This window comes from Balearica regulorum, chromosome 25, assembly GCF_011004875.1.
Source record: "Balearica regulorum gibbericeps isolate bBalReg1 chromosome 25, bBalReg1.pri, whole genome shotgun sequence".
Classification (NCBI taxonomy): Eukaryota; Metazoa; Chordata; class Aves; order Gruiformes; family Gruidae; genus Balearica; species Balearica regulorum.
Genome location: NC_046208.1, coordinates 5,653,899 through 5,667,226, shown reverse-complemented (window position 1 = coordinate 5,667,226; position 13,328 = coordinate 5,653,899). Strand labels below are relative to the sequence as shown.

The 13,328-nt window shown below is 43.8% G+C and overlaps 1 protein-coding gene across 3 annotated transcripts in view; it reads left to right on the top strand.

The window, feature by feature from the left end:
• The first annotated feature begins 43 nt into the window (after positions 1 to 43).
• Positions 44 to 13,328, top strand: part of SLC26A8 (solute carrier family 26 member 8) — a 28,843-nt gene continuing 15,558 nt past the window's right edge. For all 3 annotated transcript variants that reach the window (XR_012838937.1, XR_012838936.1, XM_075776147.1), the window contains exons 1-4: positions 44 to 235; positions 269 to 829; positions 947 to 1,180; positions 2,786 to 3,031. Coding sequence is in view for 1 of the 3 variants with exons in the window: in XM_075776147.1 (XP_075632262.1) it covers positions 1,080 to 1,180; positions 2,786 to 3,031 (347 nt within the window). In the remaining 2 variants the exon portion in view is untranslated. The remainder of the gene's footprint in view (positions 236 to 268; positions 830 to 946; positions 1,181 to 2,785; positions 3,032 to 13,328) is intronic.

The window sequence follows — 13,328 nt, the reverse complement described above, 5'->3', positions numbered from 1 at the left end:
TCGCGCCGGCAGTTGCTCCCTCACACGCACGCACAGCCCCCCGCACCCCCTCCCCGCCTTCACCTCACCTCAGGGACCGGGCGCGGTGACAGCGGGGCGCCGGGAGCTCTGTCACCGCCTTTCCCCCACCCCCCACCCCTTCTCTCCCGGCTCCCTCCGTCCCTCCTCCAGATCGCGAGGGGTGGGATATCCCCGTGAGGTGAGGTGAAGCGAAGCGAAGGGAAGCGCGGCGGGGGTCGGTCGACCGTCGGGCCGGTAGCAAGTGGAGCGGGGCGGAGGGTTGACGGGTGGGGCCGCGGTGTGGGGAAGACACTCCCGTCGCAGGTAGGACGGCGCAGGCGACGCCACAACCGCCGCCTCCACCCCAGCCGCCCCGCCCCAAGCTCTGCCAGCCCAGGCTGGTCCCGGGCAATGGCCCCACGCCCCGCCGCGATCAGCAGAGCCCAATGGCCCGTCACGGCCGTTCTCGCGAGAGCTGAGGCGCCGAGGGCAGAGATGACCCAATATGGATCCAGCACGGCGGCCTCTCGCGAGAATTACCCCGCGGGGAGGGGGCTGAGCTTCCAGGGGCTGCAGCGTGGGGCGTTTCATGGGTGGGTGGGAGAGCCCCGGTATAAACTTTCTGCGGTGCAAACGGGTCCTTCTAACTCGAGTGGTTCTCCGATTCTGTGAAGTACTGCTCCTCTTTCACCTTGTCATGAGCCCTGCTTGACTTTGCTGTGCAATCCTCCATAGGGAGTGCTTAAAGGAAAAAAGGAAATGAAAATTGATGAAAAAGCTTATCTAAAGTAGCACTCTGTGGGCCCACGGTAATCTGTCAGGGTCACTGGTGAGTACGAGGCTGCCAAGATGCATCTCAGGCTAAGCGTAGCTCTACTGCTTCTGGAGTCTTAAAAGCTGGTATTAATTGTTGTAAACTTCCTAAGAATTCTTTGTTCCCTTCCAGGGGCTTCAAGCCAGCAGTGATGGGGGAAGCTAAGCTCGCCCTGCCCAGATTTCCCCGTGTCCTGATCTTTCTGTGTGTGTTTGGAGAATAAACTATTTCTCAACACTGCAATAGGCCTTGCGATATCAAAGATATGTATGTGCTTGCTCTCAAGTACATGCCTAAGACTCAAGTCATTAAGTGCTGCAGGTTAAGCATGTTTTGGAGCAGAGCCCGTGGTGTCTTCACCAGGTAGTAAGTACAGAACGTCACAGCAAATACGTAGCGTTAGGGATTTGCATTTAAGGCCACTTAGCTTTTGATCTCGAGCTTGAGATGAGTCTTGTTAGCAGTACTGTGCAAGACAGAAATTTCTGAATGGGATATGGAAGTCTGCTTTTAAAATGTTGGCTTCCCATGTCAAATCTGCTTCTATGCAGTGTAACAGAATGGGACCCTGTCCTCTGTCGCGGTGAGTCAAGTCAACTTTCCAAGCAGCTGAAAGTTACGACTGCTTGCATCTGAAAAGTAACTATTTCCTGGCATTCTGGAGTTTTTAATGCCTTTAACTTGCAAACTCTAGCTTCTTGTTGGTTTTGCTTGTGTTATTTTGCCTTGAAAGAGCAATTGCGCTCAAAGATGTCGCAAACAGCAAAGTCTTCAAAAGCTTGTACTCAATATGAAAAGTTAATGAACAAAATGGCTTTCAAACTCATCTGCAGGAGACCTTGATTTATCTTCTCTGTATAAAGAGGGAGAAATTGTGCCCTAGGGATGGAGGGTGTTTGAGACGTGCCTCCTACTAACTCTCTGTAGTTTAGAATGACTGGGCTGTGTGTATGGGTTGGTAGCTGTGTCTCTCAAGACAGTAAATACTGTGCCGGAGTCCCTGTTGCTGTATGAGAAGTAGCAGATTTCAGTGACGCAAAGCAATAGACCTATACAGACTGATCCTGCCAGTTCACAAAATGAAATTTGAAGAGAAAACTTAAATCCCAATGATTTTTTTTTTTTTTGGCAAGTTTTTATACTTTAAACATAGACTGCATTCTGAGTAGACTCTCAACTGCTCACTCACATCCTTTTTATATTTCATCATTTCTTTCTTTCTTCTGGCCATAGCAAAAAAAATACGTTCCTACATGTCACTGCCCTTCTTATATGTATTTTAATTTGGTAACCCTGGATTGGAAATTTTTTTCCCTGCCTCAGCTGTTGGTATGAGAATTTTGTCTTAGATCTGCTCTTGCACCTTTACTTACTTGGTATTCACTTTGGGAACTCACATCTTACCTACTCAGAGTGACAGTGATTGCATTCAGAGCTCCTTCCTGATATTAAAATTCTAAGGAATGGTAGTCAGACATTTTTGGGATTTAAAAACCTGAATGGTATCAGATATCAATTTTACACAGCAAGTTGTGGCATTTGTACAGCCTCAGATTTAGCTGCTCTCTATATGATTCAGACTAAGCCTTTTTCCTCCAGGACTGGAAACAAGGAGGATCCAGTTTCCTCAGCTGTGGTACATTTATGGAGAGAGATTGTATTTAGTTCCCTAAACATGGGCCTGCTTCTGGTATCACAAAATGGAGTGGATTGAGGCTCGTTGTTCCTACAGAGTAGGAACAAGGCAAGTTCCAGAAGGACCCAGTGTTCCTACAACTGATGTGGCAGTTGATTTGTTTGATCCTAAGAGCAGCATGTCTTTCACGGATTTCAGTCTTCAGAGCTTTGCTTATGCCTGCTGTAACTACTGGCTTCACAGGAGTTATGTTGGGGTGGACTGATCACATATCACATTTTTTATTTTGGTTTTAGTAGATAACTTGAATCAATGATCCTGTTTCTTTCTTCCAGTCTCACTGCCAAGAAATTGTGGTCTCTGGCATTTGGTGTTCCTCTGGTTTTGACTGACTGTGATCAGAAGGAAAATACGGCACTAGACAACGATACTGTTGGTACTTACAAGCAACGATCAGCATACAGGGTCCAAAGAGAAATGCAGACTGAGGAGCACTTCCAGGCATACTTTGAAAGAAAACTGTCCTCCACCTTGGGTGGAGCACTACACATCCCTCGAGAGAACAGACGGCTACAGTGCAGGTGAGTTCTATCCCAGGAATTTATCACGTGTAAAGAAACTAAGGAGACTCTTCAGCCCAAGTGTAAAAAAAGGTGCTAACTTTCCCATAGCTGGTAATTAAAATGCTGAACTGCACTGATTGATAACTGAAGGAGAACATCCAGTTACACCATCTCTCACCTGAAGTGTGCAAGATCAGCTTAGCACCGCACTGTTATTTGCAATCTGCAGAAGTGTCTGTTCACGTCAGGACTATGATAGTGTGAAGGATATATGCACTGTAAAGTGAAGTTGCCAATAGTTATAGTTCCTTCCAGTGCTTCCCTAAGCCCAGCTGTCAGACACAGGCTTTCGTTTGCTTTTTTTCTGATTTTTTGATACTTTTATTTCTTAAATTTCAAGAGCCTTTTTCTGTTCTCTGTTAGCTGGGGACATGCAAAGTTGCATAATGGTATGACTGAGATTGACTGAACTGGTCTGGCATTATTTTGGAGCTACGTTCCTGTGTTCTTTGAGAACGGGTGAGGCTAGGTTACTGATAAAGCATCAGTGCTTCCACAGCCTCATTTTCCCATCTGCCAGAATTTTCTTTTGGGCATTATACTGGGAGTAGAAGCATCTTTTCTGCCAGAGGAGCCCTGCAGGCTCACCAGAAAGCGGTCTTTGTTGGCAGGATAGGAGAATTCCTGATGTTCTTCCAGAAAGGCAAATATAATAAAACATAGGCATCCCGTTCATCAGCTTCCATTTTAGTTTTGTCTGACTATGAATAGTCTGTTTTCTTTCTGAATCTCTCTTTGGATGCAGAGTGGACTGTCAATGGTTATGGCTGTGTCTACTCTACAAAGTACTCCTAAGAAAGTAAATACAAAATTTATCATTTATCTGGGCTTTGTTTCAGCATGTATACTGAATGTATACTGAAACTTAAACTGTTGTTTTGAGACCATGGCAGGACTTGATGTCACCAAAATTCGGGAATGAAAGAAAACTCCTTAACACTAATTTAGCATTAAGAAGCAGGCATTTCCTTTATTGCAGCGCTGGGTGTCAGGAGGATAGTTCCTCAAATCAGGCACACCTAATGCTGGTTCTCTTGTCATATTTATACACAAATGTTACAAAGATTACAAAGTGGTACACTCCCCGTTCCAATAATTGGTTCATATTTCTTCGCTTAGTATGCAAACTAGAACGCATGCTCAGTTCTGTTCTCCGCCTCTATCTTTTGAGTAGGTGGTATAATTTGGGTAGGGGGCTTATGGGTCGGTGGTCGTGGGGACCCTGGCCCAAATTACCTTTCCCCTAGTTTCTCAGTATTTCAGTGTTGGTAATTGTTTGCTATACGCCTCAGAAAGATAAGGATGTTGCTGGAGGCAATTAATGTCCTCCCTTTCTGCAAAGTATGTACATAAGGACCTTGAAGTGTCTTGTAGCTCCTCCTTTTTCTCATGATGTGTAGCAGGTGCTCATTCTAAGAATTGTTAGCCTTCTACCTAAAGTAATAATGAATAGTTTCTTATCACATATAATACAAGCAGGCCTTCATTACAGGCCTTTCTTCTTGGCTACATTTTCTTATTATGTATAATATAAGCAGGCCTTCGTTACAGGCCTATCTTTTTGGCTACAATTCCCCCCTTTTGAAACTTTTCAGATCCTTTCAGATTCTTAAAAGTTTCACCTTCACCCTTTTCTATCAAAGCCATATATAAATCAGTAGATATATTAGCAGTACTTCTGGCAAATGTTGTGAGCTGTATCATGTGCTTCATCATTATCCAAAGTTTAATATACAAAGCTGTAGTTAAAACAAAGCCTAATAAGACAAGCAAAAGCAATACAATAACCGGATGCAACATTTTGTTCAATAGTCCAATAACGTTAGGCGATCATCCAAACAGAGTATCCCACCACTTATGCTCCCCATCTTCCTTCACTCTTTCCAACACCTGATGGATTTTCTCAGTATCGTGGTGGATGGTTATCAATGTTTTCCGTCCATTTTCATGTCTGCAAAATTTTCTGTAGGTCTTGATGATGTAAAAGTTCTCTCACAAGTGTTAAATTCATTTCTATAGGGGTATGTATTGAAGCATTTCATACAGTCAGTACAAATGCTGTGGCACTATGGTTGGTGGGATTGTAGGTGAAATGCACTAACTGCCATCAAGACTGGAATTCTTTTTCAAATTCATTTTGCGTTATCCCAAATGACTTTAGGGACTTCACTAGGTAAGACCCCTTCTTCCCCTTCTCTAATGATTGCTGATGCCACCGACTGGACCCATAGTTGGGCTTGAATACAGCTAAGAGCTAATGAGATATTACTTTGGCCAGTGCCCAGGCCCTCCAGGATTATCTCGTGGTCATTTTCATTAATTTGTTTCTATGGAGGCAATATATCTGGTAACAGCCACTGATTTGCCCCTAAAGCTGAAAGAGAGGATCGAAGAGGATGTTGTAATCCTTGCACGTCCTTAGTGGCATCAGCTAACTTATTGGCAAGGATTTCAGTATGGACAACTCTACCCTTTTAAGGGAATAAAATGGATTTAATAAGATTTGTTGTTGTCCCACATTTTTAATGACATACGGACCAATGCTAAAAGTAAGTGGAGTCAGTCCAGAGGGTCCAGTTGGCACAGGCCCAGGCTTAGACTAGGGGATTCGATAACGTTTATCTTAAATTTAATGTTAATGCCAACAATTGATCAAGGACGCCTAAACAGATTATGTGCACAGATTGTACCAAAGTAAAATTGTGCCAACAATCTAAGGTACTAGAAATACATTGGGTCATAATTTGACCTTCTCCTATACAAGATGTGGCCTTATTTGCCCTCTGATGTGTAGATCCATTTATCATTCTGCATCCTATTTTCATTTCTTTCCCTACCTTCCCCTTAAATATGGGAATTTTCCCACAATGGCCATCCTCCAAGCCCCATTCATTTTCTAAAAACACCTCAGTTCCATGTATTACCACTGTCAGTAAGGTAGCTTTGCCTACATTCCCCATTATACCAGTATGTTGTTTATGGGCTTGAGACCATAGCTCCTGTTGGTTCCCTTGACTGGAGAGCAAAGAAACTGCCAGTAATACCCAGAACAGGACCATACCTGTCCTAACAGAGCAAGACATCTTACATATTTGACATACTTTTTCAAACCCGATTCAATTTTGATTTTTAGAGGTCCTTCCGTAGTTACTTGCCACTGATCCAGGGGGGGCTTTCTTAACTCGGGTATAGTGGATCCATGGTTCAATTTCTTCAACCTTGATTGCTGTGTAGGTTGTCAAAAGAATCTGGAAGGGGCCTTTCCACTTTTCCTTTAGCGGTTCAGAGTTCCAAGTCTTCATGTAGACGTGGTTGCCAGGCTGGTATGGATGCATGGGGGTATCAAGGGTCAGAGGTTCAGATAAGGTGACATATCTCTTTAGACCTGCAAGCGTTTTTCCTTTTTATTAGTCCGAGGTTGTACCCTAATGTGGAGAAGTGCTAAAGAAAGGGCTTGGGGCCATTTTAATGTTGTTTCCTGACAGATTTTACTTATTTGTCTCTTAAGAGTCTGATACATTCTTTCAACTTTTCCACTAGATTGCGGTCTCCATGGAGTATGTAAATCCCATGTAATATTCAAGGTTTGACTTAATTGTTGCAAAACCTCAGCCACAAAATGCGGTCCTCTATCTGAGGACATTCCAATTGGTACACCAAACTTAAGTATTATTTCCTTTAATAAGCATTTAACAACCTCCCGTGCTTTGTTGGTGCGACAGGGAAAAGCCTCAGGCCATCCTGAAAAGGTATCCACCAAAACCAAAAGATATCGATAGCCATTTTGCCTGGGTAACTCAGACAAATCAATTTGCCAGTAATCTCCGGGGGAGTTCCCTCACCTAGTAACCCCTGGGGGTGGCCTCCTTTGGTTAAGAGGGTTGTTTTTTTTTTTTTTTAAACAGACTGGACACTTCTGTGTAACTGATTTTATAATCTTAGTCATTCGAACACTAAGTACTTGTGATTGGAGGTTGTCAATCAAAGACTCCACTCCCCAATGCGTTTGTTTATGTCTGGCCTCAGCTATTTGTGTCATTAATTGAGGTGGCACAATAACTTGCTCATTGGGGGTTATCAGCCATCTTTCTGAATTTTCTGTTGCTTTTAAATGCAATGCCAATTTACGGTCTACTTCACTGTAAAAAGGCTTAGTCCCTGGTAGCTGTATCCTTCTAGCTGGGATTAGTGCTAGAATACCTTGTTGTGCAACCTCCTTGGCAGTGCAATCTGCCAAATGATTTCATATATTAACATTGGATTGCCCAAACTGGTGTGCCCAGCAGTGCATTATAGCAATCTCTTCTGGTTCCTGGACAGCTTGGAGAAGTTGTAAAATTTCTTCTTTGTGTGTAATAGAAGATCCTTGTGCTGACAGCAATCCTCTTTCTTTCCAAATGGCTCTGTGAGCGTGCACGACACCAAAGGCATATTTGGAGTCTGTCCATATCTTTTACCTGTTTACCTTTAGCTATTCTCAAGGCCTGACATAGTGCAATCAGTTCCGCTTTCTGCGCCGACGTGTCGATGGGTAACGCCTCGGCCTCCACAACTTCTGTAGTTGTAACAACAGCATATCCAGCCCTTCATTTCCCATCCTGTACAAAACTGCTACCGTCTGTAAACAGCTCCAGATCAGGGTTAGTCAAAGGTTCGTCATGCAGATCTGAGCGACTGGAATAGACTTCTTCAATTGTTTGCAGACAGTTGTGGCTCAAAGATTCCTCACTTTCCTCATTCATGGTTAAAAAAACATAGCGGGATTGACAGCAGGGGTGACTTTGAGCTCTACATCATCTTGTTCTAATAGCATCACCTGATATTTAAGCATTCTGCTGGGGGATAACCAATGTCCCCCCTTTTGTTCTAGAACTGTGGTAACCATATGGGGTGCATATACAATTATCTCTTGCCCCATGGTTAATTTCCTGGCTTCCTGTATTAATAGGACAGTGGCCGCTACAGCTCGCAAACATCCCGGCCATCCCTTACTTACAGGGTCCAGTTGCTTAGAGAAGTACCCGACTGGTCTCTTCCAGTCCCCAATCTTCTGGGCCATTACTCCCAAAGCAAGATGTTACCTTTCATATACAAATAGTTTGAAGGGCTTAGATAAGTCCGGCCGCCCTAGGGCAGGCGCCATCATCAAAGCCTTTTTTTAGGCTCTGAAAGGCCTGCCCGCATTCAGGGTTCCAAGGCAGATATTCTCTCTGTGCCTCCTTCAAGACGTAAAGAGGTCTTACCAGCAGTCCATAGTTGGATATCCACAGACGACACCATCCAGCCATTCCCAGGAAGGCCCTCAGATCTCTTGCTGTTTTTGGTTCTGGGATCTGACAAATAGCCTCTTTCCGATCTGTTCCCAATCTCCGCTGGCCCTGTAAAATCTCAAATCCCACGTAAGTGACCATTGGTTTTGCAATCTGTGCCGCCTTCTTGGACACTTTACATCCTTCTTGTCCTAAGAAGTTCAACAGTCATTTGTATACACTCCTCCCAGGTTTCTGCTGCTAATAAGATAGGATATCATCCACATATTGCAGCATAACTCCTCCAGGATGGTCTCTTCTCCATATTTCTAATTCTTTAGCTAACGGGTTTCCAAAGATTGTTGGACTATTTTTGAATCCTTGAGGCAACACAGTCCAGGTTAGTTGAGTTTTTCATCCAGTGGTTGGGCTCTCCCGTTCAAAGGCAAAAATAGCCTGACTCGGATTTGTTCCAGGTTTAAGGATAATTCTTAGTGGTTCTGCTCTTCTGGATCTACCTGGAACCTCACTAGCCCGTACCAAAGGTGTCACTGCATTCTCCACCTCCTTGGGAATTCCTTCGTTAGTCTTAGGTTGTTCCTGCAACATAAAAACTCTTGCCTCAATGGCTTTAGATTCAGGGATTAATAGTTGAACTTCTCCATCTTTAAAGGTGATCTGTGCTTCCAATTTACTCAATAGGTCCCGTCCCAAGAGTGGTATAGGACATTCAGGCATATATAAAAATTGGTGAGTTACCCATTGTTTTCCAAGCTTAAAATTTAAAGGATGGAAAAAAGACACGCTGTTCCTCTTTCCCTGTGGCACTCACAACATTTACTGCATCATTGCTCAATTTTCCTTGACAAGTGTTTAATACAGAATAAGTTGCCCCAGTATCTACAAGGAAATCTATTTTCTGTTTTCCCAGCTCTACTATAACCAGGGGTTCTGCTGGGGAGGTTTCCCCTGGTCCCCTTCAGGACTTAGTTAAGGGGAACTGACGTGGAAAGGGAGCTGCTTCTTGATTGTATCGTGCCTCCTCCAGAACCTCTGGACTGATAGGCATAGGACCCCTAAAACAGTCCTTAAATTTCTGACAATCCCATTTCCAATGTCCCAGTTCTTTACAATAGGCACACTGATGATCTCCTAAGGTATTACTGGTATTTTGTGCTGGAGAGGCCCCGCCTCTCCCCCATAGTATTGCCGTCCTCCCCTGAAGTTACTCTTTGCTGACGCTCCCTGCAGCGCAGCTCTCAGGTTACCGTCTCTTTCCCTGTCTCTCCCTGCCTGTCTCCGCTCTCCTTCGTTTTCTCGTTGCTCTTCTCTAACTTCCTTCCCTTTCTCCCTGTTACCAAAAACCATCCATGCAACCTCCAACATCTTTCATTAATTCCAAATCATCCTCCTCATCACGCTCGCACTTCAAACACCGTTGCCCCGTACTACACGCAGAGCAACACCTTCACAGCCTCCTGCTACCTTTTTCTGCTTTTCTAGTGCTGATGCCAGGGGGTCTTGCAGGGTAAACCCACAGTCCTTCAGCCACTCAAGATGATTTCGCAAGGTGAAAAAAAACCCAACCAAATCAACATAAGGTACCTCATCCCATTTCTTCTCCCTTCTACAAAACAACACCAATGGTAATATTGTATTATATTACAAATTCTTATTCTTGGGCCATTTTTCCTGATCATCCAATTTATATATCGACCACCAGTGATTATAATACTCAATTAGTTGTCTTTTTATAAGAGGGTCCCCTCCTATTTGTTTCCAACGTTTTAAAATACACCCTAGGGGAGATTTCTTTAATATTCCCCCATCCACCGAAGGTTTGTTACCCATTGTAACGCAAATACCACAAAATCCACAGAACAAAAATTGACAAATGACAAAAGTAACACAAAACAATACCACAAAAAAAACACAAAACAAAAATTGACAAATGACAAAGATGACAAAAGGAACACAAAACAATTAAAACACAAATTCTTGATTGATCAATACCTCTCAAAAGTTCTTTTCAAAATTCTTAAATCACAGTACAATAGCCCCTTGCGTAGCTCACGCCACGGCTTACTTGAAGGCTAAGGGGGCCTCTAACCCAAAAATCTTAAATCACAGTACAATAGCCCCTCGCGTAGCTCACGCCACGGCTTACTTGAAGGCTAAGGGGGCCTCTAACCCAAAAATCTTAAATCACAGTACAATAGCCCCTCGCGTAGCTCACGCCACGGCTTACTTGAAGGCTAAGGGGGCCTCTAACCCAAAAATCTTAAATCACAGTACAATAGCCCCTCGCGTAGCTCACGCCACGGCTTACTTGAAGGCTAAGGGGGCCTCTAACCCAAAATCTTAAAATCACAGTACAATAGCCCCTCGCGTAGCTCACGCCACGGCTTACTTGAAGGCTAAGGGGGCCTCTAACCCAAAATCTTAAAATCACAGTACAATAGCCCCTCGCGTAGCTCACGCCACGGCTTACTTGAAGGCTAAGGGGGCCTCTAACCCAAAATCTTAAAATCACAGTACAATAGCCCCTCGCGTAGCTCACGCCACGGCTTACTTGAAGGCTAAGGGGGCCTCTAACCCAAAATCTTAAATTACAGTACAATAGCCCCTCGCGTAGCTCACGCCACGGCTTACTTGAAGGCTAAGGGGGCCTCTAACCCAAAATCTTAAATCACAGTACAATAGCCCCTCGCGTAGCTCACGCCACGGCTTACTTGAAGGCTAAGGGGGCCTCTAACCCAAAATCTTAAATTTCATTTAAAAAGTAAGAGAAATGCCTTTTACCTGTCCCAGGGAACGTGCTCAGAACTCTTCGGTCCGGGGGATCGAAGGGTCTCCCCGAGAATCCCTCGGTGCCGGCTGGAGGTCCTATGATCCCACGGATCCGTCGAGATTCAAAAGCCTGGTCCCATCTGGGTCGCCAAAACTGTCACCAAAATTCGGGAATGAAAGAAAACTCCTTAACACTAATTTAGCATTAAGAAGCAGGCATTTCCTTTATTGCAGCGCTGGGTGTCAGGAGGATAGTTCCTCAAATCAGGCACACCTAATGCTGGTTCTCTTGTCATATTTATACACAAATGTTACAAAGATTACAAAGTGGTACACTCCCCGTTCCAATAATTGGTTCATATTTCTTCGCTTAGTATGCAAACTAGAACGCATGCTCAGTTCTGTTCTCCGCCTCTATCTTTTGAGTAGGTGGTATAATTTGGGTAGGGGGCTTATGGGTCGGTGGTCGTGGGGACCCTGGCCCAAATTACCTTTCCCCTAGTTTCTCAGTATTTCAGTGTTGGTAATTGTTTGCTATACGCCTCAGAAAGATAAGGATGTTGCTGGAGGCAATTAATGTCCTCCCTTTCTGCAAAGTATGTACATAAGGACCTTGAAGTGTCTTGTAGCTCCTCCTTTTTCTCATGATGTGTAGCAGGTGCTCATTCTAAGAATTGTTAGCCTTCTACCTAAAGTAATAATGAATAGTTTCTTATCACATATAATACAAGCAGGCCTTCATTACAGGCCTTTCTTCTTGGCTACATTTTCTTATTATGTATAATATAAGCAGGCCTTCGTTACAGGCCTATCTTTTTGGCTACATTGAGACTCAAGTCTAGCTATGGGTGAGGTTCCACAAGGTGTGGTGAGCTAATCTAACAGCTTGCTGCTGCCAGAAGGGACAGGACCACACAGGGAAAGGAAAGTAGGGAAGCCAGACCTCTCTCTTACATCAGCTCAGCTATGTGTGGGATTGTAGCCTAAAACTATGGGTCACATCTAACTTACGCTGCTGTAAAGTAATTTCCTGGTGATAAGTGAAGGCAAATGGAGCCATAGTTTGAGTCGCTATTGTGTTTTCTAGTTTTCATTCACCATGAAGACCTGTCATCAAGATTAACTGCTGTAATAGTGAGATCCTTTAGATTATGCAATAGCCTTCTGTTCCAGCACTGTCTTTTTATATTTTATTTAAAAAAAAAAAAAGATTAGATGAGGTTCTGCAGTCAGAGAAACAAAATTATGTGATGGAAAGGGTTGAATTGTGTATAATTATGACATGTGACCATGTTAACAGTCTGTCCATCCAGAAACACCTGGTGCAATAAAATAAGTCTTGCCCAGAGATCAAAGGGAGAGTTCTAAAGGTATAGCTAATATTATGGAAACTTTATCATTGCACTTGCTGCTTAATAAGAAAATCTCCTTATTCCCTCCCCCAGCTCATCATTTAAGAACTGTGTCTGCCTTACTTCCTCATACTCTTTTCCCTGTTTCTTTTCCACTTCCCTATCATCTCATGTGTTTTCTCTGTTCTCCATTTTGTATCTGCTTGTCAGCCCAGCGTTAGTCACCTTGGGTAATAAAATGATGGAAAGAGACTCAACTCTGTAATGTTAACTGGGAGTCAGTCCCCACAGCCTCTGTTCAAGGCTGCCAGAAGCCTTGAGCAGACACTACATCATTTATGTTTGGTTTGTAAGCAGAAAATCACCAACACTGCCAGGGGATTAAAAAGGGGAAGAAGGGGCACAGGGTCATGGGGTTAGTCAGAGTTTACCTACTGGAAATTCTGATTCAAAAACATAATAGGCAAAAAAAATCATGTAGGTCAAGTCCTGCTTGCATCCTCTTATTAAATAATGTAACACAGGAAACATTGGACTGTTTTTTGGGAGGTGGGATAGACTTCCCTATTTCCCCCCCTAGACATAGTGTTTGTATGTTTTTCTTCTACATCAGAATAGGAGGAATCAAAATATCATCTCCTATTTTTTTTGCAGTGTTAATGAGGTCAAGTAATTGCTGCATTCAGTGAGCTAGGCTCCGGCTCTGACAGGCTATCGTATGAATGGCACACAGAGTATTTGCGATTCATTTGAATGGAATACAGAGGCATGGAGGTGCCTATGTAGGATTCATGTTATGTGCCAGTTGGATCTGCAGAAGGCTAAAATGCCTGTGCAGGTTCACAGGATACGGTGTCTGCAGAG